The 27263-nt window shown below is 37.2% G+C and overlaps 1 protein-coding gene across 3 annotated transcripts; it reads left to right on the top strand.

Annotated features, from left to right (window-relative positions):
• The first annotated feature begins 668 nt into the window (after positions 1 to 668).
• On the top strand, positions 669 to 27043 carry POC5 (POC5 centriolar protein). Of its 3 annotated transcripts, none has more exons than XM_062600223.1 (12): positions 669 to 703; positions 3935 to 4034; positions 7549 to 7696; positions 14668 to 14864; positions 15254 to 15430; positions 18131 to 18235; positions 19223 to 19402; positions 20717 to 20879; positions 23150 to 23268; positions 24049 to 24162; positions 25039 to 25182; positions 26612 to 27043. In XM_062600223.1, the coding sequence occupies exons 2-12, from the start codon at positions 3951 to 3953 to the stop codon at positions 26759 to 26761; spliced, it is 1581 nt and encodes a 526-aa protein (XP_062456207.1). In that variant the 5' UTR covers positions 669 to 703; positions 3935 to 3950; the 3' UTR covers positions 26762 to 27043. The 3 variants fall into 3 exon arrangements, with proteins under 3 accessions (XP_062456207.1, XP_062456205.1, XP_062456208.1); XM_062600221.1 differs by having other exon boundaries at positions 25006 to 25182; XM_062600224.1 differs by lacking the exons at positions 669 to 703; positions 7549 to 7696 and having other exon boundaries at positions 3952 to 4034; positions 25006 to 25182.
• The last annotated feature ends 220 nt before the right edge of the window (positions 27044 to 27263 follow it).

Below are 27263 nucleotides of genomic sequence, written 5' to 3'. Positions count from 1 at the left end.
AACCTAGAGTCTCCTTTATTTTGCACAGAAATACCTTTTGGCAGCTAATTCTCGACTAGGAGAAAACCGGGCCCTCCTTCCGAGGCCCGTTCGCCAGGAGCGGCCCCAGCTGCGGGGGTGACACAGCCCGCCGACCCCTCAGCGCGCTGGCCCAACGGCGACGCCGCCCCCGCTTCGCCTCTCTAACAAGAGCGCGAACGAAGGCGTGGAGCTGCCGCAGGCCCGGGACGGCGCAGACAACCCGCACTGACTACGCTCGACCAGGCTTCAAGGGCGCGCAGGGGAGACGAAGGACGGGTGCCACGGCTTGCTCGTGCCACCGGCCCCGCAACCGCCGAGCCGCGAGGCCGCCGCCGCTACCGCGCAGCCGCCCCGCCCCGCCCCGAGCCTCGCGCCGCCGCCCCCAACGGCAGCTCGCGGCGCGCGCCCCAGCCCCGCGAACGCTCCCGGCCAATCCGCGCGCGGCAGCCGCTGACGAGCAGGAGCCGCCGGAAAGCGGCGCCTATAGGTAAAGGAGGGACGGGAACGGGAACGACCAGCGTGTCCCGCCCCTGTCGCTAGGCTCTTTAATTGGCTACTTCGCCTCCAGGCTGCCCAATCAGAGAGCTCTTTCTAAAAGCAAGCCGAGCCTATCAGAGAAGTGCTTCTTCTTCCGCCCTGGCAGTTTGAAACTGTCACGCCGGGAGCGGCTGCTGCCCCGCAGGTGAGAGGCGGCGGGCCCGGGAGGGGCGGCGGGGCCGTGCCGTGCCGTGCCGTGCCGTGCCGTGCCGTGCCGTGCCGTGCCCGGCGCCCTCCACCGCGCACCCACGCCGAGCTGTGCACAGCCAAGCTGGGCCCCCGGCCCCCCGCGGGCACCCGCCGTTAGCGCCGCCCGCCGCCCCCTCCCCGGTTAGTTGGGCCAGCTGCTTTAAAAACAAGCGGTCTCAAAAAAAAACCAACCAACAAGCCTGTCCTTTTCGCATATGAACTCGTGTTCCTGCCCGGCTGTGTCCCCCCGGGGGGTGTGACACTTCCACCCCCCACACCCTGTGATTTGGCCCCCTTTTCACTAGCCAGCGTGATAGCGGTCGCTGTAGTCTCACCTGTGCAGGCACCAGGGGAGACTGCAGAGCTGCTGTAGTGCGAAGCTGGAGGACGTGGGTTTGAGCAGTGTTACTTCGTATGGGTACAGTCAAGGGGAAAGGAGGTGTGCAGACTGCACTGGGAGAAGGAGTAGCTTGCATTTTCTGATGTAGACTCCCCTGACTGGAGTGTAACAATATTAAATTATTTGAAATGTATCAGTCAAAACAACGAATTGATTTTCAGTTATAACAAATTCAAAAATGTAAAATACAGAGCAGAGCTCAAGCAATGTAAAATCAAATATAAGAACAGACATGATAGATCAGACCAAGGATCTTTATAATTCTACATCCTATTCCTAAAAGTAGCACTCTTAACACGGGAGTGATATATTTATGGTTTGGAAGAAGTTACTGCTGTTATCAGGAATCTGCCTTTGATGAACTCAGATATATGCATTGGCAGATGCTTGGAGGAGACTGGAAGAACATCCTAAATGTAATGATGCTTGTGTTGCTGCTCTCCCACCATTCAGTGATTTTCAGCGTCACAACTTACTGACTCTGAGCTGGTGTCTTACTTAATACGTGCTGAGAGATTTCTCTTTTAGAAAGGAACCCAGTCCATTTCTTGAACTTAACATGTGCTTGCTGAGATCAAAGCAGATCACTTGGTCTCAGCATAAAGTGGTGGTGATGTCTGCAAAGAACAGCTTCAAAGAATTTAATTTATCATACTAATCTAATCTGTTTTTCTCTATTTGATCAGATGTCTAGTATTCTAGGTTTGCTGGAATTTTTCATTCATTACTGATTTTTAAGCTTGAAATAACTGTTATTGTTCATCTTATTAGAGACCCTAAACACACTGCAGTGGAAGGACCAGAACTCCATAGACCTGATTCGCAGTTTAAAAGGAAAAGGGGGGGGGGGAAAGAGAGATAGACCAGTTCATAGTGTGAGAATATGGTCTGATTTATGATCTAATTGTAATTTCAATTTGTTATTGGCAAAAGCATACAAAAATGTAAGGAAAGGTGGCTAGTCTGATCATCAAGTGGCTTTTGATGGTCAGAGTTCTTCACGCAGATGGCAGAATAAGCAAACTGGTTGCTGGAAAACTGTACTTATGAGCAGTACAGGCTAGCAACTTGGGCTGAGTAGAAGGAAATTAAAAATGATAGGTACAATAGGGATAGCTTATAAAGGATCCTGAAAGTAAGGATAAGCCACTTATGTTTGAGAGAGAAGGAAAGTCATTAAAAGGATTCCTGAAAAAGGTTTAGAAGGTCAAGGGACTAGCTAAGAAACTGACCCCTTGCAGCAGGATTTTGGGTGGACATCTGTATGGAAAGGTTGCATTTATCAAGCTCAGGAAAAGGATGTTGTAATAATCAAATAAGATTATACTCTGAGTAAGTCCTGAGGCCTGTCCGAGTCCTACATCTGCAGGGTTTAGAGTTATCTTTGCTACTAATAATTGGCATTTTCATTTGTCAGTTCATTTTGTGAAGTGAACTGTTAACAGACTAGCTGTTTATGAAGTCCAAAGTTCTTTCAGTGTTTCCATTTCAAATACCTGCTGTTATGGGCATTTAATTTTGTAAAATACAGTCTAGCTAAAATGTGACTTTTTCTGGAAACTTTTTTCCCATAGGTCAGAAGCTAGGGGAATTAGCTTGGCAGAAGCCAAATGTGGAAAAGTCTTACCTGTGGCAGAGCTTTTATACTGCAGGAAAAATCAATACCTAGAATAACTCGAGGAATAAAAAGACAACTAACTTCCATCTGTATTTCTACATAGAGAACTATGAGATTACTGCATTTTTTGACATTTTGAAAAAAGATGATGGCTCTTTTTCTTAATAATTGGCTCCCGCTCATGTTTTTAGTTTCTTCTGTTTCTCCTTGGCCCATATCCTTTAGAGTTCTTTTCCCCATATCCTGTCAAATTTTCTATCAAGTGCTTCAGTTTTGCACTGCAACTACTGCAACTTTGCAAAGTTGTAGTAGATTAAAAAAAACTTCTAGAAAGTCTTCAAGTTTCTTACCAGTTCTGCAACATCACTGTTTCCCAGATATTCAAGAATACCTCACTACCTTTCTTAGAAATTGCTGGAATGACTGACATTACCTGTAGCTAAGGAGGAGTTGCCTGTCCTGTCAGTATCTGGTCATCTTCCTGGGCCTATAAGGTGACAGCTGAAGCAGAGTGTAAGGTGGAAGAAGACTGATGTTGATCACGATGAAGAAGCAGCAAGGTGTTAGTAAGGGCATCATGTCAACTTGGACTGTGGTTGAGGTAGTTCCAGGGGAAAAAACATCACAGTGGAGCTTAGAGATTCCTATGTCACTCTGTAGGAGTTTCATACTGAAACAAGCTAATAAGCTCCAAAATATGAGTAAGATGGAGGAACTGACACAGACATGTAATTATAAATGGAGGCTTCTCTCGCTCTTTATATGTCAATTTTGGTTTTAGTTACTCATATAGTTAATGTAAAATTTTATATTGTGTAACATGAACCATTAGTTATAAGAAGCTTATTCAGTTAACTTAGAACAATAGTAAATTTTTAGTTTGTTGCTTTGGAGTCTTTTGTTTTATTCAGAATCCTTTAAAGTCAGTGGAAGTTTTTTCATGGTTTTGAGTATGGATTGAATCAGACAATTAAATACCTACCAGTCTATACTCATAACATTAATACAGACACTACACAGTAACATCACACACCTTCAGATTAGCACACCAATGGGGAATTGAAGTAGTTACTACAGCGGAGTTTGTGTTGCTAGAAAAAATAGAACATAGGTGAACACAGAGCAAACCAGCTAGAACTAAAAAGTGAAGTTCAGCTTCTGTTTTATAGACTGACTTTGTGCAGAATGTCATCAGATGAAGAGAAAAGCACAAGTCCTGTTTTGCCAAAAGACTCGGTTCGTGGCAGTTCTGTTTCTTCAGATCTTCAGGTAGGAAACAAGCAAGCTCATATGATTCTCTATGACAACTTTTCTTTTTTCTTTGTGGCAAAGGATAATTTTGACGAAATGTTGCAAATAACTCATGCATCCTCTTTATATTTTAGGTGCATGGGAAAGTAATATAAATGTTAGTGGAAGGAAGTAAATTAGACAAGTAAAATTTGAGAGTAAAAAAAATCTTCATTTGGATTTTTCTTTTGTGCATTTCACAAGAAATTCAATATTTGGGAGAAGTTTCATACAACCTTAGGAAACTGATCACTGACAGCTGTAGGTAAAATAGTGCAGATTTCTTTTTTTGTGTGTATTATGTTTTATCTATGTGTTTAGTCCGGTTGAGAAGATTCAATTTGACACAGGAGGATAGAAACCAATTATTTATGAAGGAAATAATATGCTATGTATTAGACTTCATAAACAATATTGTAAGAACGATCTTTTTTTTTAATGTGTAATGGATTTTTTTTCTCTTGGAGTAGGATTGTGCCTAAGCTGGTGTCTCAAAAGAAACATTGTTTTTTTTCCTGCATCAAATGTGCCAAGATATACTAGAACTTTAGTGGTGGGATTTTTTTTTTTTTTTGCTTTGCTTTGCTGTGCTCAGCATTCTTTTGAGAGGATTTGAAGGTACTGGATAAAGTCTTTATCCTGTTGTCTTGAAAGAGGTAGATTTTCATCATTTAATAATTGGCTATTGCAGTTTGGGTGGTATTTTTACCTCGATGGGATTCTATCCAAAACAGGCTACTTTTGCACTAATAACTTTTGCTATTTGTCATGTAGGAATGTGTCCTTACTTTTGTCATCCAAAAAGCAATGGGTGCAATGGATGCAATGGGTGTGTACAGCTGAAGCACTGTTAAATTAACGTTTTCTTCCTGTGAGTTGACTTTGTCCATTTTAAACTATCTGTTTAGGGGGAATTTTGTTTTCATGCTTTTTCAAACTTATGGATAAGATTTCTTAACCTGTATTCAGGAAAAATAGTTAATCTGTCTTTCCAGTGCTTGTTGTAGTTGAAAAACAGGTTGCATGTGTGTAATACATTCTTTTCCTGCTGTTTAGTTACCTTGACTACCATCCAGAGGACAAATTACATGCAGTATCTATAGAATTTTACTATCCTTTAAGAAGGAGGGGGGGGGAGGGAAAACTTCCAAATGCTTTTGTGCCCCTTGCAACACTAATTATTAAAAGATACCTGAGTTCTTTATTATTCTGATATCTCACAGAATCTAAACTGTACTTGCAGAGGAAATAAAACACTTCTTTCATCAGACTTAGAAGTCTGCAAGTTTTAATATCAAGGTTTAATACCAAGATTTCCTTGCTCAGATACCTGTCTGTGTCTCTTTGTTGACCTGGTTAACAATAATGGCTGGTTTTCTGAGTATCAGCTTACGTATTGAAGGTTCTTATGCATTTGGGGCTCAAGCACATCAGAATATGCTAGACAACAATTTGCTTATCATCTTTTGGTCTTCCTATAGCATGAAATATAAAAGAATTATGCTCATATCAAGGAGTTTAAGTAAGTACTTAATAAAGTTACACAATACACAACTGCAGTTAGGCCATGTATATTAGCTTTTTTTAATGAAGCATGTAGTATTATCTTAGGGCTTGCATGTATTCTACAGGAATATTATCCAGTTCTTACACACAGTAAGAACATACATTGAAGAATGGTTCCCCATTAAGAAAAAAATAAGTTTAAGTCAGAATCTGAATCTGGATTTACTTTTGAAATCCAGAAGTCTGGATGTAAACAGTTCACTCTGTAGCTCTATCTTGTTATTTCTGCACTTTTATTATTTCCTTTGGGGGTTAAATCTAAAAAAATGATAATTTGCAAACATATGCTATGCATACTTGTTTGTAACTGTATTGCTTCATATATGATTACTTGGGCTTTTAATTTTAACATGACAGACTAGAAGACGTGGAATGGAAAGTTGAAAGGAAACTAAAATTTAGTTAAAACACAAAACCTAGCTTCTTAAAATGTTCTCTGATTAGTTGAAACCCATGTGAAGGTTACATTGAAAATGTTAAAACATTATGTATTTAAGGTGATCGATTCAGGGAAGTATTACGTGTAACTGGTACATTCAAACTGATTGTTTCCACTCTGACTTCTCCCAGCTTGAACAAGAAAATAATTTTTCAATTCACAATTGGTTTCTGAGCCTTGAGCCCATTAGGATGCTCAGAACTAGTGCTCAGAACTGAACTAGTGAAATAATATTAAGTGAAGAAAAAGCTACTACTTGTGTCCTGGTTTAATACTTTCAAACTAATGTTTCCAAATGTTTCAATTAGTGGCTTTGATCGGTAGGCATTAACTGCAACTGGAAGGTTTTGTTTGTTTCCTTGTTTTTATTACTGTTGGAATGGTTTGTTTAATGTTTAAGCTGTAATGCAGATTGTTCAGTTTCACATTGAGCTCTAAATACTTCCATTCTGAAAATCTGTTTAATTAGGAAACTTCAAGAAAACATTAACTTACTTGGTTTAAATTTCCATGTAGTATAAAGCTGTAGTCCGGTTACACTGGTTCATAATTTTTTAAAGGTCAAGCGTATATATTAGTTTTACACATACACGACCACTGTAACTATATAACTTAATAAATGTGTAATATATGGTGAGAATAACCATATCTAATCTAAAGAAAATATTAGCTAATGATGATTGGCTTTATAACTCCTCCCAAAGAGACTGTAATGTTACAGAATGTGAATGTGACTCTCTGCTTAGTAGCATCTTTGTCATGGATACAAAAATCACAGAATCATAGAATCAGTAAGGTTGGAAGGGACCTCTGGAGATCACCTAGTCCAACCACCCTGCTCAGCAGGGTCACCTAGAGCATGTCAGACAGGGTTGCATCCAGGCGGGCCTTGAAGATCTCCAGAGAAGGAGACTCCACCACCTCTCTGGGCAACCTGTGCCAGGGCTCTGTCACTCTCACAGGGAAGAAATTCCCCCTCACGTTCAGGCAGAACTTCCTGTGCTTCAATTTCTGCCCACTGCCTCTTTTCCTGTCACACGGGACAACTGAAAAGAGTTTGTCCCTGTCCCCTTGACACTCTCCCTTCAGGTACTTTCCCCCCTTCTGTGGTAACAGTGATGCTCAAATATAGTATTAGGTGATTCCTAATCTGGAATCTATTTTCGTAGGTCATATTTTTTGAGGTGCCTATTATACTGTCTAGTTCTGGCATCTAACAAAATCTTCAGGTATAACTACTGTACTGCATCTAGTAGTAAATTGAATGCATTTTAGAACATGAAGCAAGAGAGTGATAAACTACTACAACTAACTTCTAAATACTAAGTAAACAGCTGGCTTTTGCAGTTTTAAGGCAAAATCTTTTAGTTTCAACCACAATACAAAATAATCTAAAAAATTATCTAAAGTCATTTCGACTTTTTCCTTCTTCTACCGAAGTTTTGGATAATCATAGCTTTATAACTATTTGTCCCCATTTTATGACAGGATGAATATGAAGAGCTGCTTCGTTATGCTGTAGTGACTCCAAAGTTTGAACATCATGGCCCAAAGTGGTCAGAACCTGCCTCAGAACTGAGAGCAGGTGACAGGTTTTCAAATATAACAGATGATGTCATTCACCGTGAGACTCCAGGTAATATGTGCAAAGCTGTGAGTTGAGTTTACACAAGCAATGATAAAATTTTGTCAATAAAAGTTTTCTAATAGCTTCTATTTAAAAAGAATATACAGTTCATGTATAATACATTTTGAACAAGAAAAAAATTAGGAAGATACTATGTTCACTGAAGGTTCTCTCTCTAACTTAGCTTTCAAGTGATAGTATTGATGTGCTGACAGTCTAGACATGACATAAAGTGTAAATGTTTAAGGTGGTTGGTGTAATAATGCAGAGGTGGTCCTCACTTAAAGTATTTTTTAAAGAAATTTGAGAGTTCGTGGCTGGTTTTGCTCATACCTGTGTTGCCATGAGAGATACATGTGTGTTTAAAGCATTGTTATTTTGAAGTAAGAATTACCTGAAATGGGCTTTGTGTAATGGCTAATCAAGTCACTGCATGAAAGTCATTCTTCTAGTTCAGTTCAGTAGTTCATTCTGTTCTAGTTCTTGGTCTTTAAGATTGTGTAAATTTTGTGTCTTGTGATGCATTGTGATGTGACGCTTAAGAGTAACTCTGGTATTCATGGTTATGAAGGGAACTTGACTTAAAGAATCATGAAGTACTTACCTTAAACTAATTTCTGTTGTTCAAAAGGTCTGCCATTTCATGATGAAATTACTTACCTACTGTTTTTTGTTACCTGTTTTTCTGTGTCCTGTCCTTAAGGGAAGTTAGGACCTTGATGCCAGGTCTCTCTCTACTATTTAGAGGGGAATGGGGTGTAGAAGTTCTACAAATCATTCTACAAATAGAGATCAAGTGTCTTGAAGTGGTATGTAAACCTGGTGCTAATAATCTTAATCAGAGTAAATTTTGTTCCTGGCTGACATATACAAGAGTTCTGAACAGGCTGATGACAGCTAAGTAACTTTGTGTTAACAGGAGGTTACTAGTGCAATTGCAAAGGACAGTGCAGACACTGGCAGAAGTTTATCTGATACTAGAAAGAACCATGACCAAAAATAAGTACATATTCTGAAATTGCGCACTGTTTTGACTAGAATATACAGCAGCCTTAGTAAGCTATCAGTTGCCATTTAGTTAACTCATGTTAATACATTATAGTATTCTTAAAACAAAAAGCAATATGATTAAAATGAGGAGAGCAGTATTGGTTATGCTCTGTGTGCTTTGCCTCCCACAGTGAATGTGTGCAGTAGAATCTAGGCACATTCAGACCCTCAAATCATTGCACCCCTCCAGCATGCCATAAGGAGAAATGTTTTGTCATTTTATCAAACGCTGGAGCAACTTAGTCTCTGTGGACTTCCCCTCTGTGCAGAATTACTGTAGTTGTTTCTCTGAATATGAGACTCCCGTGGGAAAGTAGAAGGTATGATTTTGTGCTCATTGAAAGCAGGAGAATGGTGGTTTGGAGAGAGCAAATGTTCTGTAATGGAAACAGGATCTGGAATTGGAAAGTGAATTATTTTAGTAAAAATTCTGCTAACATAGAAGTTTCAAGAATAGTCTATGGAACTTCAGGTTTATGAATTTCACAAAAAGAAGTTTATTAACTTCATCCAGCATAGTTATGTCCTATGTGGGAAGTGTGCCAAGACTGTATAAAAAAATGCAACCTGTAGAAGCTGTTGATATTTTGTACCCTGGCAATTATTCCCAAATAGTCAAACATTGTAGAAAAAAAATCCTCTGTAGCAACAGATACTCCTGCAACTCCTAGAATGAAAGCAGTTAGTTATGGGTTAAAAAACAAACAAACAACAATTATGATACAAATTGTTTTAATTTAGGGAGCAAAGCATCCTTATTTGTTGTATCACTAGTGATATAGTCAAGGTAGTGAAAATTGCAGTCTGATAGATTAAGCTGAAGGTTAAAAGTGTCCTGTGGCTAATAGGTTGCCAGTATTCAAATACAATTGCAGAACTCTAGAATTCTAGAGCAATTTCAAGACCACTGCTGGAAACATCTCTGTGCTTGAGAAATTTCTCTTAGAAGATGAACAGAACAATTCCAGTCTGAACCATTTGGAACAACATTATGGAGCAAATCCCTATTCAGATGTCATCCACAGAGTCCTCTGTGCTTATACAGGTAGATCTTGTATGGCTGGCTATCTCTGGCTAATCATATGATTTTTCTTCAGAATTATAAAAATATACAGCAGAGTTTAGTCATTCAGTTTGAGTGGAACTGTATTTTGTAACAGTATTTGTGGTGCATGGTATTGCACGTCCAACTCTTTTACAAAACGCTCAATATTGATATGAGTGACTGAATATTTGAGTGGTATTTGTTACAGGTTTTTTTTTTTTTTTTTTTTTTTTTTTTTTTTTTTGAGTACTGATGACACAAGGCATTGGATGAAAAATGGAAATGTAAACAATTTCAAGCTCAATGTTTCACCTCTGGTATTGGTAGATCAGCAGGTTGTTTCAAGAGGATAGTTTTAACTTTTTTGTTCAGCTCCATTCTTTTGGGATTGCTACAAGTTCATATAACAAACCAGGTTCTTTGACATTCTTTTCCTATCCGGCTATAATGTTGTGACTGTTAAAATACCAAATCATAAATTATTCAGGTTATTATTCTGTAACTTTCTAGAACAAAATGCGGGTCTACACTATGTATAATGTTAAGACAAAATGTTCACTCTTCTGCAGAAATTCTCAAAGCTTCCCCCCCCTCCCTCCCTCCCCACATGGTTTTGGTATTGAGAGAGCAATGGAGTTACCAATGCTACTTGATGCCTTCTCAAATGAAGGTGTGTTTGTGGAATATCTTTTGCTACTACTGCTTGATTTTTTTCAATTTTTTAAAATTAAGGTGACTGTTTTCAAGAATTTGAGTGCCCTAGTGGTGTACTATGACTGTAGTAAATCTAATAACTGGTAACCTTTATTTGTTTCAGCAAATTTAATAATAAATAATTCACTAAACTTCACTAAAAGCTTCCAGTCAAATATGAAAAATAATTGGCATAAAGCTTGCTGTGCTATTCAATCCAATGTCCAGATGCTTTTAAACTTTGAAACCCAGAATTTAATTTCCTGTTCTTGTTATCAGTCTGGTTAATTAAATCTAAAAACATTTAAGACTGGAGCAATAAAGTAGCAAAGAGGTGGAATGGTGACTCATACCCAAACAGTGGGAATTTTTTTTTTTTTTTTTTTTTTTTAATCTTCAGGCTATCAGTCCTTAGTGTTGAGACATTAAACTTGTGAGAGCATTAAAAAAAAAAAAAAAAAAAAAAAAAGATTTGAACAAACTATTACCTCTACCTTGGTCCAATGATAACAGTTCATGTATGAGGTAAAAAATTATATAATCTTTCTAACCTTCATCTGTTAAAGAGAATAGTTTCTGTAGCATGTTTTGAAGGCCAGAAGAAAGAAGTATTTGGTGCTCCTTTTTTTTTGTTTTTGTTTTTTTTGTTGTTGTTGTTGTTTTTTAATTTCCCTGTAGTGCATAAGGAAATAGGGAGTAACTTGTTTTTAGTTTTTATATTGAGAAATATCTTGACTGAGTCTCCTAACTGAAGGCATCTTTCAAAGACAAGTTGAGTAGGACCTAGTTGATCTCAATTAAAATGATAGGGGGTCTTTTATTCGTAGCAATTTCTTCCAAGTATTCTCAATACCTGTTTCACTAAAATTCTCAATCGTGTTTTTCATTCTGACAAAGAATTGTTAAGACTTCAACTTTTTCTAAATTTACTTCTTGCTGAGGAAACAAAATTTGATAATTTGGGGGGCGAGGGGGGAGAGGTGAAATAGAAAAGCTTTTTTTCTCTACGCTTCATGAAAACTGATTAAAATTGTACATTAGGAAAAAGATGGCCATTCATGCATTTATGAATGGGAGCGAATGAGAGCCTCAGCTGTATTCCATGAGATCCTTTATCTACTCTAATGCATATATTTTCTTCCCTGAAAATTTTCTCCTTAAAAGGTGGTATTATAGTATTCTATGCCACTTAATATACCCAGTACTTACAGTATCAGCAGAAAACATTAATCCATAGTGTGCATCTGAAGCATAAAACTGCAGATGTTGCTGGGTTACATGAAAAATAGGCATGCAAATATTTTATCTATTCAGTTTGAGCGGTAACATGACAATTTTAGCCTTAAAAACTAGGATGTTGCTTGCATGCAAATTGAAATAGAACTAATATAGATTCCTGAAAAATTCAGCTGACTAGAGACAACCCTGGGAGTCACGTGGCACATTTTTACAAGACCTAATGCTGAACTGATCAAACTTCAGATAAATTCTTCTTGATTTACTTGATAATTGTATTTTTTCATTTTCTATTATGAAAGTGCAAAGAAGTTGGAGCTCGGTGTTGGTGTTTCTGAAGGCACTTTTAGTATGCTAATATAAAAGGTGCTGAGCAGTTATCATTCAGTATAAATGGAAATCAAGATTATATACTTAGGATACAGTGAATCTCTATTGAAAATAATTTTTGGCTAATTTTACATCTGAATGCTGCTTCTATGCAAATCTGTCAGAGCATATTTACTTAATGAAACCAGAAAAAGTTAGATATTAGAGGCACACAGAAAAATGATCAGTAATACTGGGATAACAGACATCTAGAAAAACAGATAATTTAATGATTTCTGCTATAAAATACAATCTAGAGATTTTGGAGTAAATACATATGGGTATTATTATAGAAAGTACATTCCATGTACTTTCTTGCATTTATTACATCTGGTTCCATGTCCTTGATAACTTAAGTGTACTTAACTGAGTGGCATCATGTAATGAAGTAAAGGACTAGGTGACAAGAATGACTTTTAATATGCACACAGCTGGGAAATTTGGACAGTACTATAATATCAAGATAAATTACATAGGAGGATAATAGAGATATGTAACAAATCCACTCACTGGTTCAGAGGAAGATATATCCTGTGGCAAACAAGAGGGAATGAAAGCTAAGTTAGGACAATCTGTCCTTAGGGAGAATTAAGGTGGGAGCAAGGGGGAGGTGAACTGGCAGTATTACAATCCAGGACAGTGATAGTTGTCAGTCTAGTTTAATATCCTGCTTTTTACCAGTTTCCTTTTTTTCCTTTCTTTATAAGTATCTTGTAAACTGTGCAGTATACACTGGATGTCTTTGCAATCCAAACAAACAATTAAAACCTCCCTTTGTACATTTTACAGCAATGGCAGAGCTGAAGTTGGAGCATGATGCCGCAAAAGGGTGGCAGCAAGTGGTGAAGGACTTGGGAACTGGGAACACTTGATAGTAATAATGCTGCTGAAATATTTTGTACTATGAAACCACAGCCAAATTCTACATCACTGAAAGCAGATGATCAAAACTACTTGAAATACTTCTATTTGGCATGTTACATTTTTTACAGTCCTTTACAGACACAGAATATTCAAATTCTGCCATTATGTGAGCAACACTTTTCTCATTTGCATGAGAAACAATGACAAACTCTGGATGCCAATCTTGGTATACTGGCGTGATTGAGAGTAATCTACTTTTAGACTTCTGCTTAAGTAATGGCGTGTAGAATTTAGTCTAGAGAAATGGTATGTTAGACGGGGCTGCTTCAGGCCAGTCTGATGGTAAGTTTGATGCATAGTTGTACGCGACATTGGAAGAAACGCCAAAAAAGAATGCAACTCTGCCTCTGCACCGCAGCTCATCCTCATCTCCTTATTTTGAAGCACGAGTGAGGTAGTTTCAGTGCAAACTACTTGCTGGGAGTGAATGTTAGCCAGACAGCTCTTCTGTCCATGCACTGTCTCACCTCTTCTGCAGGAGATTTAATACTTCCTGCAATGGTTTGTGACAGTGGCTGTAAAAGTGTCAGTCATCAGTCTCAGATAGTGTTAAGTTAGAAACAAAGATTTCCAGCATCCACCAAAAACACTGCTTTGTGATAAACAGTCCAGCGTATCTGTGCTTGCTTGTACTACAAAGCAGTACCTACCCACTATGAAACCAGACAACATTCATTTTCAAAAATGAAAATTAAAATACTGGAGTTTTGCTCTCTTCATCTATGCAAGAAGGAAAGTGTTCTTCTAAAATTGTCTGAATTGTCATTAATATAAGGAATTTGCTAATCCCTTTTCTTCCCAAATTTTTCAGCTGTCAACTCTAACATTTTCTATAAAGCTCAAGTGACTATGAGACAAGATTTTAATTACCTGTGTTCAGTTAAATGTGAGTCCATTTCATTTAAGCCTGTTTTCTCACCAGTTGGTACTCAAGCCTGTGTCCATTATTTTCTGGGCATATCTTAATTTTTATTGTAGTCGTAGTTAGTGACACAACCTGAAAATATGACCTTATTGTGTAAGGCACTGTCTAACTGCATAGTAGACATTTCCTGTCTCAGAGAGTTCAAAGTATAAATACATGAACAAATTAAAGGATGTAAGGAAAATACTATGAAGAGTTGAACTGGGAGGTGCTAACTCCTAGCTGGGGTGGAGGGGCGAGAAGGGGCCATGCAATGGTTGCTAATACTTACCAACCTTAAAATACGCGCCACAGTGTGCAGCTGCAAATACACAAGGATACCCAAGCCACTGTCCTGCAGAGTTTACAGGCGTGTTGAGGAAAATGGCAAAAGTTTGTAGATTTCTGATGCGAAATGTTTACCTAAAAGCAGTCTACATTAAGAAATAGGCTTTCCGTTTTTGGCAAAACTATTTTCATGGCACTTGCTGTAATCATCATCTTTAACATGAATGACCTCACAAGTTTCATTTTTTTAAAAGAACATTAGTTTTGATTTGACTACTGTTACAGTGCAACTACTGGTTTAAATTATCTGGTTTCTATCTTAGAATCTTGAGTTCAGTTTGTTTTACACAGGAAAAGGAGGGGTTTGGTGATATATATATATTTTTTTTAATGCTTCGTTTCGGACTTGCATCCAGAATTCAGAGCAGTTAGTCTTCCAGAGTATCAATCCTTACTCTGTTTCATTTTTAGTTTTAATGTCAGTGAAGGGGCCTTGTGAGGCCAACATGGAACACCTTTGCCCTGTCCTCTCAGAGGAGACTTCTTCACAAGGATCTGCATGCAGTCCAAGAGAAATCAATGAAGAAATAGTGACTGAATTAACTGTTCCTGATGAAAAAGTGACCCAAATAGAAAACATACTTGATCTCTGGAGCGGAAGTCTTAAGGTATGTATTTTGTATTGAAACCGTAAGAATAACATACAGATGTCAGTGCCTTATCATAGAATAAGTGATAGTGCTGGTAAAGTGTGTGACTGCGCTGGGAAACGGTGGGTTTTGCAGTGGACTTTTGGTGGTGCTGCTGTTTACTGCCTGTATGCACTATCTTGTACAAGAGCTAGGGACCTTTGGAATAATTTTTTCCATTAGGGATGTTCAATTGTTATCATTCAAGGGTTCATAATCTCTGGTAATGCTTATAAAAAGCCTTCATAATGAAAGCTTCACTGTAAATGTTCATGTTCACTTAATCACTGAGTGTTTTAAGATTAAAAGTTTGGGGAGGAGAGAGTATTTTTACTAATTTCACTACTATTTTTCCTTTAACTTTTCAGACAAATGTTCTGACTGAGTTGAAAAAATGGAAACTTAGTTTTATCGAACATCACAAGCTTGAAATGAGACAAGAAAGAGAGAAACACGCTGCACATGTCAGACAATTGAACAATCAATTGGAAAACCTGAAAGAGCTGCTGCATACTTATGAAATCTCTGTTGGCAGAAAAGATGAGGTGATATTTCAAGTTCATAATTCAGTTGTTCTCTCTTTTTACAAATCTCCACATTGACACATTTGCATACATCTTAATTGTACTTGAAGAACAGAATTCTTGCAGCAAGTAAAACGGAAAAGTAAATAACATATTTAGATTCAATAGTAGAAAAAATCATTTCTAATGAAAATCATTTCTATTAACAGTGGAAAGTTAATAGATTTGTCTGTAAATATTTTGCATTTTTTGCTTTTTTGAAATCTAGAGGCTATTCTTGTACTTCGTATGTTGTTACTTTCATGAGACTCACACCAGTCTGGATGAGTCTATTAGCTCTTACACTTGAAGAGCTTTTAATTTTTGTCAAGATTGGATGGGTTTTCCCATATTTAAAATGGACAGCAATCCCCCAAATGTTCAGAGAGTTTCTTATTTGGTGAATTCTTAGGACTGTAGATAGATATGTACTCTTTCAGATACTGTTTTTTTTTACTAGCATAACAATTTTGGAATTAACCAAAATTGTTGGAGTGGATGTAAAATTGCGACAGCCCTACAGTCAGATAACCTAATTGGATCTTCTTATTTCTATGCTGAATTATAACCTTCTACTTGAGAACACTTAATAGAGTTTAGATTTTCAATTCCTGTTTTCTTATTTAAAAAAAAAATGTTTTTGCACTGTAATGTAGAACATCTGCTGAAGGAAGTAAAATGTGGAGAAAGAATGAAAGGTCACGTTCCATGTCCACCCGGAAAACAGTCAGATTTTACAGACCAAGCAAGTACAATGTTGTAACATGACAAGCACAGGATTAGCACAATATCATTTAACTAGTACATACATTCAGACCCATAATTATTTTAGTGTATACCATTCAAATCTACTTAATTCTGTCGGATATCGTTGTACACTGCGCATGTTTAATGTGTCGTAATTCTTGGTGGTACTTATCTGCTAGCAAATGAAACAATTTCCTTATCCAATTTTACTATTCTGTTTCTAAAATTCTTCTTACAGAAAACGATTTGAGTTAACGGTAGGTGGCAGTACTTCCATGTGTGACAGTACGGCCATCAAACCCGATGAATTCTAACATGGTCACAACCTGAAGCCAATCAACCTCACAAACATTATTCACAACTTAGTTTCTTGTTCTTACTTTGGAGTTCTTTTGTAAGATTTCTCATGCTTTTTAATGGCAAAAATGTATTAATTAACAAACCTATTTAGGTCTGTTTGCAGTAGCAAAAGGTGATGGTTTATGTTAGTATATCACTATTTCAACAAAGGTAATAAATTATTTATACTCAGTTTCTTTGCTTTCTCTTTTCTAATTGATTTGTTTGACAATTTGTGAAAATTTAATTTTAGATCAATTCAAATTATTATTTACTATATAAACAACTCATTTTTATTCTGACACTGCAAAAAGTTGAATGTAGTCATACTTAAGCAGAAAAAAGTAGCTTAATTAAATTAGATATATTAAAACATAGGATTATGAAGAACTTATTCTTAAAACTGAAGACAGCTCTGCTCTAATTACTTTCAGTGTGTTAAAATGACATTCATGTGTTGCTAGGTTTGATATTTTCACCACCTTAAGGAAACCAAGCTTTTTCCTAGTAGTATTTCTTAAATATTCTGCAAATTACAACTAGAGCAGTGTGTATGAAATTCTGTACCAAAACTTAGGAGTTTTGAACTATTTGCTAGATAATAGCTTTGATTTAAAGGTAAATTTTATTTTGCATGTTAGTCATTTCATTGACATATGTTCAATGACTAATAGCATATAACATCATAAAATACTGTTCCTTACCATCTTTATGCAGTAATTAGAATAACTTTAAATGCAAGAAACGTTTTTACCCAAATTTGTCAGTGTTACTCATTAGTGTTTCTCACTTATGAGGGGAGAATCTAGCTTAAGAGGCTAGGCAAAAATGTAGAGAACAGCTCAGTGATTTGGTATAACCAATTTGTGTCATACCTGGACTAAATTTTAATCAGTGAACCTCAGGTGTTCCTGTTACACTAATTATAATGTATTTAGAGGTTGGTGCCTGACGTCCTCAGTTACTTTCGCAGCCCAGTAAGCCATCTTGTGTCCCAAATGTTTTGATTGTCACAGGCCTCGGGATAGTATCTTTCATGAGACCTTTTAAAGAGAATGACAATTTTTAATTTGATTATTTTTTCTATTTCTTAGCAATTCTTTAGCTTGCTAATTCTGTTCAGAGCTTTGAATAAATTTTCTGCAGATCAACAGTTGTTTCCTTACATTTTTCAGTCAATCAATTTTGCAGTGAAGCAAACTTTTAACGATATAAATCATAATTGATTCACCAAGCTGTTTTTGTAAATGTTGATTCTTCTGACCTTATTCTACAGTAACATTTGGTTACAAGGAAGTAAAACAGAATCCTGCAGGTGTTGTAGGATGAAATGACAATTCAGTTGATTTTTTTCTAAAACTACTTAATGAAAGTTTCTTAAGTGCCACAGAGTCTTGAGTGTTGAAGCCAAAAGAATTTTACTCCAGATTTGAACACTGATTGTGTTTTGCTTGATTAGACTAAAAGGAAGATTTAACAGTAAGGCTCTTCTAAAAGTGAGTGCTTTAAATGACAAATAACTGATGAAGGCAGTGTATCTTATTTTATCTTACAAAAATTATAGTTATTGATATAATGTTAATAATATTTTTGCAGGTAATTGCTAACTTGACTCAAGCATTAGAGAAGCAAAAGGAGAGAATAGAATTGATGAGAAAATTTATGCAGTGGCGGATTCAGCATGTTGAAGCCAAACAAGAGGTACGTGTGCAAACTAAAAATGAGGCGAAAGTGGAGCCTCTAAACTCAAAAGGGTCAGAGTTGCTGATGTTCTTCTTACAGTTAGAAGAAATGACAGTGTTTCTCTTTTGACATTTTTGGCAGTGTTGAATAACAGTTTGAAAACATCAATTCAAAAAAGAACACTGCTGTCAGAATACCTATGGGATGAAGAAAAAAAAATCAAACGTCTACTTTTTTTTAATATATATATTGATTCAATTATTGTGATCAGCGTACAGTAAATCACTGTAGTTTTATTATCCATAGAGAGAGGCAGCGTTTTCTCTTTTCTTTCACTCCATGCTTAGAAATATGATTTGGGAATTTACACTACTTTTTCTTTTTTCAAATTAATTTCTGAAAAAATAATTTAATTGTGTGTGTGTGTGTGTATATAAAATATATAATATTTATTATTTTTATATATATAATTATATATATACATAATATATGTAATTATATTGTATATGTAATTACATATATTATGTATATATATAATTATGTGTGTGTGTGTGTTTATATACATTTTTTTTCCTAGGTAATTGTATCACAGTTTATGCTAATCATCATGGATCATTGTGAATGCAGGTTTTAAATGGTTCTTGCAGTGACTCAAAATATGCCATGTATCAACTTAATGGCTTTGTACATGTGTGCTGACAGCGTATGTGTGAGATGGTTGTTTAAATGTCATTAAACTAAGATCAAAAAGAGGGTTTTGTGTTATCTAGGAGTTCTCAAATGTATTTTCTATACTGGGAACAGTAACGCTCTTGGATACTTATGCAGGAAGAATCGAACTGTTCATGCAATGTTTATGTGCTGCTTCACTGTAGCACATGTAGCTTAGTTTAGGCATTCCTCCAGTGATCTGTGTAATATCTTGCAAAACAGTCATCCACGCTCTCTTGAGTACTTAAGTTTTCACAAAGCTTGCATATAATGTGGTTGTATTTGTTTCCTAAGGAATATGCAAATCGTATAGCAGACAGACAATTCCAGACAGCTTTGATGAAGAAGGTTTGGGCAGCATGGCGCTGTCTTAGTGAAGCAAGATGGAAAGAAAAAGTAACAAAAGCCTGTCAGTTAAGGGCAGAAGATGTCTGTGTTCAGCTCACTAATGATTATGAAGCCAAAATTGCAGAGGTAAGATAAGGTTTCTTCTTTCTTTCTTCTCTCTCTTGCCCCACCAAGTATCTCTTTCTCAGCAAACTTGAAATACATGAGGACTTTCCAGAAGAATAGCAGAAAAAAGCTCCAAGTACAGGAGGAGATCTGAGGAAATCTAAGATCTCTAGTATGGAAGTTCACTTTCTAGATGTGAATTTTTTTTTAATTTTTTCCTGCAGCTGATATAAAATAATGCTGATCAGCACATGTAAGTGAAAAAAATTTGACTCATCCTGAAATGAGATGAACCTCTGTTTGCCCACCCTGTAAAGCGGATGATACTTGTTTCCTGATAGCACGTTGTTACTATTTGCTGTGCATTTTGAGGTCATCTTAAAGAAGACATAGTGGAAATAAAAGGCTATTACTGTTATGACTTCAATTAGAACTTTTTTTTTTTTGTGTGTGTGTGTGTATATATATATATATATATATATATATATATATATTAGCTATTCCATTAAAAGCTGAATTTAAGTTTGGTTTTGCCTTTGCCTTGCCAGTTAAGCTTATCAAAGTATTTTGAAAGTTTTTAAAGGTGAAATCAATTTGTCAAGATGCATATTGGTACCTAGAGTAAATTAAAGTAAGTTTTAAAATACCTATTTTAAAAGCTGTATATTTTAGCAAAAAGTTAAGCCTAGAAATTTTAAGAATGGCTTACCAGCCATATTTGCTCTGAAATAAAATCTCTTGTATGTACAAGCATAGGCATTTTTTTGATAAATTAGAAATTAAAGCCCAGTTTCTAATGAGTGGGCATTTGACTGAGTCCTTCCAAACAGTAGGAGTTTTGTTATGGGACTTTTGAGAATCCTACCTGAAAATGCTGAATTTTGGAAAATACAATAAAGGAAAATGCAATCAGTGAATTACTAGAGCCACTTGTTTTGTCATTTTTCTTTTTATAATGACTAGAAAAGTGAGATGTCTGATAATTATTGCTCTGACTATTAAGGGAATCCAAATTAATGACAAAATTCAGCCTGGGCTAGTTGCCTAATCTGTAGACAAGAAAAATTAGCAAGATAAATTTCTATTTAGTTGGTTAGGGTCTGCCAGTCCCCCTGAACCCATTCGAGTAACCTCTGTGCTCAAGTATGAATAATATGCTCCAGCAGAAATAGATGACAAATAACTAACTGTCTTTTACCTGATGAACCAGAGATTTTGAAGTGAAAAGGCTTATCTTTGGAAAAGCAGTAAATGGCTTCTAAAGTAATTGAGGAACATACTCAATGATTTGCGTTCAGAAGTACAAAACAGTTGTTCTCTTATTCTCTTTTGTAGCTAAATGCTACTTTGGAACAGACAAAAGCTGAGATTCTGCGACTGCATAGTGAAAGAGAACAGTACGAAGACACCATGAAGAAAGCCTTTATGCGTGGTGTATGTGCTTTGAACCTGGAAGCAATGACCATGTTTCAGGGCAAGGAGAGTAGGACGGATCCTGGTCAGTAAAAAAGCTGTAATCTGATAGTGTTTTTAAAGGATTCTCCCCTTTTCTTTAATGTGAGAGCTTATAGCAACACATGGTTTAACAACTTGTTACTGTTTTTAAAAAAATAATCCCACAGGTTGTTAGGATATAATTTGGTGCTGAACTTTGTACTGCTTTGTTGGGGGAAAGAAAAGTCCTGCAAAGCCTTCCTCTATTCTCTGGAAGCTTACAGTGTACAATGAATATGCTTTTCCCAGACTGTCCTCCCTTTTTTTCTTTCCTAATCTTGCCTGATAATGCAAAAAGGGCAGGAAAGTCTTCTAGGCTCTGCTTTTAGTAGGAGTGCTCTGCTAGTACAGAAAACACCAGTTTAAGTAAGTATTTGAGCAACACACTTACTTACTTACAAAACACCTGCAGCTCTGCATGAACGAGCTATACTCCATTACTGGTGCAAAAAATTCATCCCCTCAAAGTGAAACAAGGTACAGCAGTACAAGCAGCGTCTGGCTGGTGCAGCAGTTCACGTTACAGAGTGCAGCTGTGCTAGCCACATGTACAGCTGTGACATTTCTGCTTAGCTACTAGCCGTGCTGGCAGGAGTTCTTAATGGCCTTAGACAGGTAACTTCAGCTACTAGACTTAACAGTCTTATACCAGAAGTTTCTGAAGTATTTCAGAGAAATTCACGAAGCCAAATCGTCAACACGTTACAGCCTGTGAATGTAGCTGTGAAGAAGAAATAGAAACGTAACGAAGGTGTAAGATCATACTTGTTCGAGTAGCCGTCTGATCTGGTTAAACATACGTGGCCTTTAAATGTATCTACTGGAATAATGTCCAGTTGCTTAGGGAACCAGGATATAACATCAGCTATGTATAGTAGCTATGTGCTACAACAAACAGAATCAGTATTTGGGGAAGGACATGAGGAACTAGTTTTTCAAGATACAGCATGTGGCAATAAAGTTACAGGGCATTGCCAAGTATTTCATTTTCCACTATAAATGCTATAAATGAAGAACTAGTCTCTCTCAAGGCTTTGTCTTCTGCTTGTTTGTTTGTTTTCCAAAAGCACGCAGTGCAGCAGGTCTCACAGGTAACGATGGGTAGCCGAGTGATGGAAAACCGGAAAGCTTTGCTTTGTAAATATTTAAGAAGAGATTGGGCAGGAAGGGAATGAGGAAAACTGAGCTCTAGAGCTGTGACATGACCAGCAGCTGGGATTGATGGACCAACCATTTTTCTTGATTTACAATGAAGTAGGAGCTGATGCTGTAGGCCAGTGCAGCAACGCGAGTCTGCTGCGCTGGACGCTGCAGAGGTGCCTATCTGTGACTGCTGGGACATCCAGCATTGTGCTGCTCAGCTTCCCATAGTCCCTCTAGTCCTCACTGGCTTCAAAACATCTTGTAGCTTCTGTAGCCCTTGCTGCAATACCAGTCATCTCCCCCCAGTGCCTCTCACATCCATCTCCTCCCCTGCCCCAGGCACATGAATCTTTCTTAGAGCTGCCAGGTGCTTTTAATGACCTCAGTTACACAATTAGTTAGCATGGTTGCACAGCCATTGATTTACATACATACCCCTTCAGGAATAATGGGACACCCACCCAGACACTGCAGGATTTAAAACATCATGTTAGACGATTATCATGTTTTGTTCCTGTCTTGTTATCTACGGCCATGAAAACTTCCTTGTGCCACAATGCGTCACTGGTTACGTATTATACAAACACTGAAGCGTCATCTACTTTGGTCCCATAATAGAGTTGTAGGAAGTGGATTGATACTGTGCAAGTATCTCAACCTTAAGGGCTCCATAACACATGGAGTCAATGGTGATCATCAAAAATCTGCCTTGTTGATTTGTTGATGGATTTAAGGAAGTGAGAAGAAGAAGAAATTGTCACCTCTTTATGTATTTAAAGAGAGGGGTATCAAAGCCACAGAATTAATATCCCTTAGTGCAAGTAGCTCTTTGTGGTGGATTTTGTTCATAAGCCATATTCAGAATCCTAGTTCTTTGCACTACCACTATGTGACAAGTGCACTGGCATAATGCATAAATTAGCCCCTTGAAAATTTTATCATCAAGCCTCTGAAAAGAAAGTTCAAATACAGGAAAGTTTTTTAAATATATCCCTACAAAGAACAGAATAATCCCTTTAATTAGATTACACAGAAATCTCAAAGGAATAGTAAAATCTTACTGTGACTCATCTCTATTCCCCTTAGGGTTTGCTAGATTCTGTGCTGATCCCATTACTTTGTGTTTAATAGATGCAGGAAGTAGGAGAGAAGATAATGGTACCGGTGTGGCAGGAAGGCTGCCTTCTTCACAATATAATCCTCCCTCACCACCACCTCCAACAGCAACTAGTCTTCAGCAGGAAGACATGGTGAGTATGCAGCTGGAATAAAACTATGGTCACTAGGGATGAGAACTAATTGCCTGTGTTGGTGCTTTTTAAACATAAATGCAATAGCCTGTGAACTGAAAGAACTTGAACTGAATCTGAGATTTAAAATGAAACCTGCGAGTACATGAGACTGCACTGTGTAAACAAAGTGGCTGTGGCATGGTTTCTGCAACTTACAGGAAGCTTAAGCTCTGTTTTTTCTTCTAGTAAAAAATCATTAAACTAATGAAAACAAGGTCTCTTATAAGCAGAATTTGCTTTCTAAGGATCTTTCTGGTGGGAAAAGTATTGTTTGCAAAGAACCTGAGTTTAATGTAGTCTTAAAAAAAATAGAAGTTACATAAAAAAAAAAAAGGCTTGAAATCAAGGTAAGTATATAGATACTGTTGGTACTCAACTTTCTGTCCTGTCACATCAGCTTAGCCAGGTCATTATCCAGTAGCTTGGATGTTTTGGACCTGCATCATTGGAGTCATGGTGAAGAAGACATAACCATAAAAATTTCATGCTACTGAATAGAATAGAGAATAAATGCTTTCCTCTCCCCCGAGTTTTTCATTCCAATAGTATCAAATATTACTGAGTTTCTAACATCTTTGATGTGTTTTAAATTAGCCAGAAAACAGAGGGAAAACGGCTATAATATCTGTAAAGAAGTTAAATTTAGCAGAGTAATTGGAATAATCAGAAGATTGACTAATTAAAGAGTAAACCAGTATTTCCAGAAAAGTTATTCTTTGTAAACTGCTTCATTTGCAGTTTTCTGCCCACTTGGGTCATGCCAGCACTTCTCAGACCAGGCTAGATTCTGAGTCTCCAGCAATCATCACTAGCACAACTGCAGGACCTGGTCTGGCATCAACTCAAAAACTGGTAACATGCTGAAATTAACCTTTTCATAACAAATACTAGTTTGGATATCTTCTCCTAGTTTTTTTCAGAGCAACATTATGTATTTGAGGAAACTGGTGTAGAGTTTACATAGAAGGGTAAAGAGAGAAGCTTTAAAATGCTCATTAATGTTAAAGAAAAGCCATTCGTATCAACAGCAGTTTAAAATTATTTTGGTGTGTGCGGGGGGGGGGGAAATGTGTGACTAAATAAAATGAAGAATAGGAAAGTATACACATACTTACATACAACACAATGGTAACAATCAGTGTTTCACATGATATCGTGTAGTTTTGGAAAAAGTCTGTTTTGCTTTGTCATCCTGTAGTTTGCAATCTCTTCCCCCTCGCTTCCTTTTTATTTGTTTCTAAACTATCCTTTTTACTTTTCTCCACTGTTCTGCATTGCTCTTCTTTCCTTTTCCCATTTGATAGTTTGCTACCATCATGAGAGAAAGATGCAGCATTTCATTGCATGGAAGCTTTTTCTGTAGCTGCTCTGTCACCGCTAGAACAAGCTGCCAGGGATGCAAATGCCTGCAGCTGTCACTGGTGAACGCAGCTAGAGAGAAAAGCTAACTTAGGCGTGCTGCTTGCTTGTTAGATTAGGCTTAGTCCCTTCAGCCTAACAGTCACTTGTGCTAAACACTGTCTCTTAGAGTGAAAAAAGAATCAAATAAACCAGGTAATTTACTAAGTCCCATAGAATGTAACTGGATTACCAACAGTGTCCCATGTTCTGTTCAGGCACCTGGCTTATAAATTTAAATAGCTATGCTAAATTCTGCTAAGAATTTTTACCAACTAACATCTAGTTTATTTTTAGCCCATGGCAAAAGTAATAACATCTGCTCAACAGAAAGCAGGAAGAACAATCACTGCTCGAATCACAGGCCGATCTGATATGGGACAAAAACCAAGAATTTGTAGTAGTTTAGCAGTGATGGGAGTTGTTCCACCCATGAGTTCAGTCATTGTTGAAAAACATCATCCAGTCACTCAGGTAAGCCAGAAATATGCTTGTAACACTATTCTTTCTATATATGGTAGCGATATTTTTTTAAAATGACCACGATGAAGAGAGACTTGATTCGGCTCAGACTTGAGTCCTGTTTAAAAATAATAAGCAGTACAGGGTAGAAGGTATCACACATTCAGGTTCTGAAGAGGGGACATAAATATTGCAACTTTAGTCTGTCTTGTTTTTGTGGTAGTAATTTCAGAGGTAGATTAGTCTTGGCTGTCTCTTCCGGAATCCGCCTCTTCATAGAAGTGTTCAGGTGGCACTGCAATGATTGCTGTTCTCACCTCGCAACTTACTGACAATTTAAAGACAAGCTTCACCAAGGGCAGGGAGAAGAGTGACTGCCCCACAGGCAGTAGAGATACAGGTTAGACTAACAGGCTGAAGGTAGGGAATCTACTGGAAGAAATTAAAACCTGGGACCAGAGGTAACAAAAATTTATTTATGCTGTATTTTCATACACTACTCCACCCTCCCCATATTTCGTTCAGAAAATACTGTAAGTGCAATAACAGGGTATGAAACACTATGCCAGAGGGCTATGAACAGTGGCCTAAATGGCTTATGCAGTTACTGCACTTTCTTAGATCACTCTCAGCAATTTTTTTTTATTTTACTTTTTTTTTTTAATGACCAGAGGTGTTCAAAATGTCACTTAGTTGATATAACTTAGTTTTGTAAAGTTTTATACTTTAATCTGTAAAGTAGCATCTGAGTGTTCTGTAAGCTATTTAAAAGTCCAGCCTTTCCCGAGTGATGCTACCAGAACAAGCAAAGGTATTTCAGACCTCTTCATCTGAGCTGATGGAGTTACTGGCATCTGTTCCTGTGAGGGATGTTTTGCTTTCAGTTGTGTGACACTCAGAGGTATATACCATGTACTTTTACTGAATTCCAGTTAGGCATTTATTTACAAGAAGATTGAAGTATTTCTTTCAAATTAATCTGACAGCGGAGAAAGCTTACCTTGATGAAAAGCAGTATGACTACTGTCTATTACAGGAACAGTCCTAGCTGTTTCACTCCTGTCAAGGAAATGCAAACCTCTTCTTTTCAGAGACCAATTTAACTTCGTCATAACAAATATTGAACTTAAGGAACGTTGGCATGATTAAATCAGTATTACAGAAAAAGAATGCAAACAATCTGACACAAGATTGAGGTGATACAAGCTCAGGATGCCTAGTTAATCAGAAGTCTAGCACTTTTCATTTGGTGTTCTTAAGAAGTATCTATTACAGATGAGGAAGAAAACAAAAAGAAAAATCACTCACACCTTTAAAGTCACCTTATGATTTTTTTTAGAAGTATATAAATAACAAAACTTTAAACTACAGCTCATTTAAAGCTAATTTAATGGCAATTTTTCATCCTGTAAGTGTTTTGTTGTATCTAATCATTTTTCAGCAAACCATATCCCAAGCTACTGCTGCTAAATACCCTCGAACTGTGCTCCACGCTTCTGGCTCTACCACTGTGAGACCTGCAGGGCACGCAGGGCGAGTGCTTCAGAGCCAGCCTCACAGCAGCGTGCAGTCAATAAAGGTTGTTGACTGAGTGAATCTCGCACGCACACAAATCTTTCTCACTGGTGGAGGGTTTTTACGAAGGTACAATTTAAAGCTCTTCCCAGTGTTTTCAGACTTGACATAGCAAGGCCTCAAGGGTGTATCATGTTTTTACTTTTAAAAAATTGCAAAAATGCTTATAGTAAGCGTGTGGAGGGAGGAAAATGACCTTGAAACATTGTTCTACCTCCAAACTTTTTGAGAACTTATTTTATTAAAGATAAATACTTTATTTAAGGAATCTGTTGAATACTTTTAAATAAAGGATCAAATGTGACATTTTTGTCTGAAGCTCTTTTGTTTAGTTACAATGTTACTAATATCCATTTTCAAGTAAAAATCAGATTTATGTTAGTTACATATGCTCTAAAAGATCCTGTTATAACTTCAGACCTAAATCCTACATCATACTTAAATGAAGAACAAGGGGGTAGCCTTCACAACCAGGATGTGATTTGGTTCAGGTGAGTTACCTAATTCAAATCACTACG

The sequence above is a fragment of the Rhea pennata genome, chromosome Z (genome assembly GCF_028389875.1).
Source record: "Rhea pennata isolate bPtePen1 chromosome Z, bPtePen1.pri, whole genome shotgun sequence".
Classification (NCBI taxonomy): domain Eukaryota; kingdom Metazoa; phylum Chordata; class Aves; order Rheiformes; family Rheidae; genus Rhea; species Rhea pennata.
Note: the sequence above shows the minus strand (reverse complement) of the source record. Positions and strands in the feature narration are given on the sequence as shown.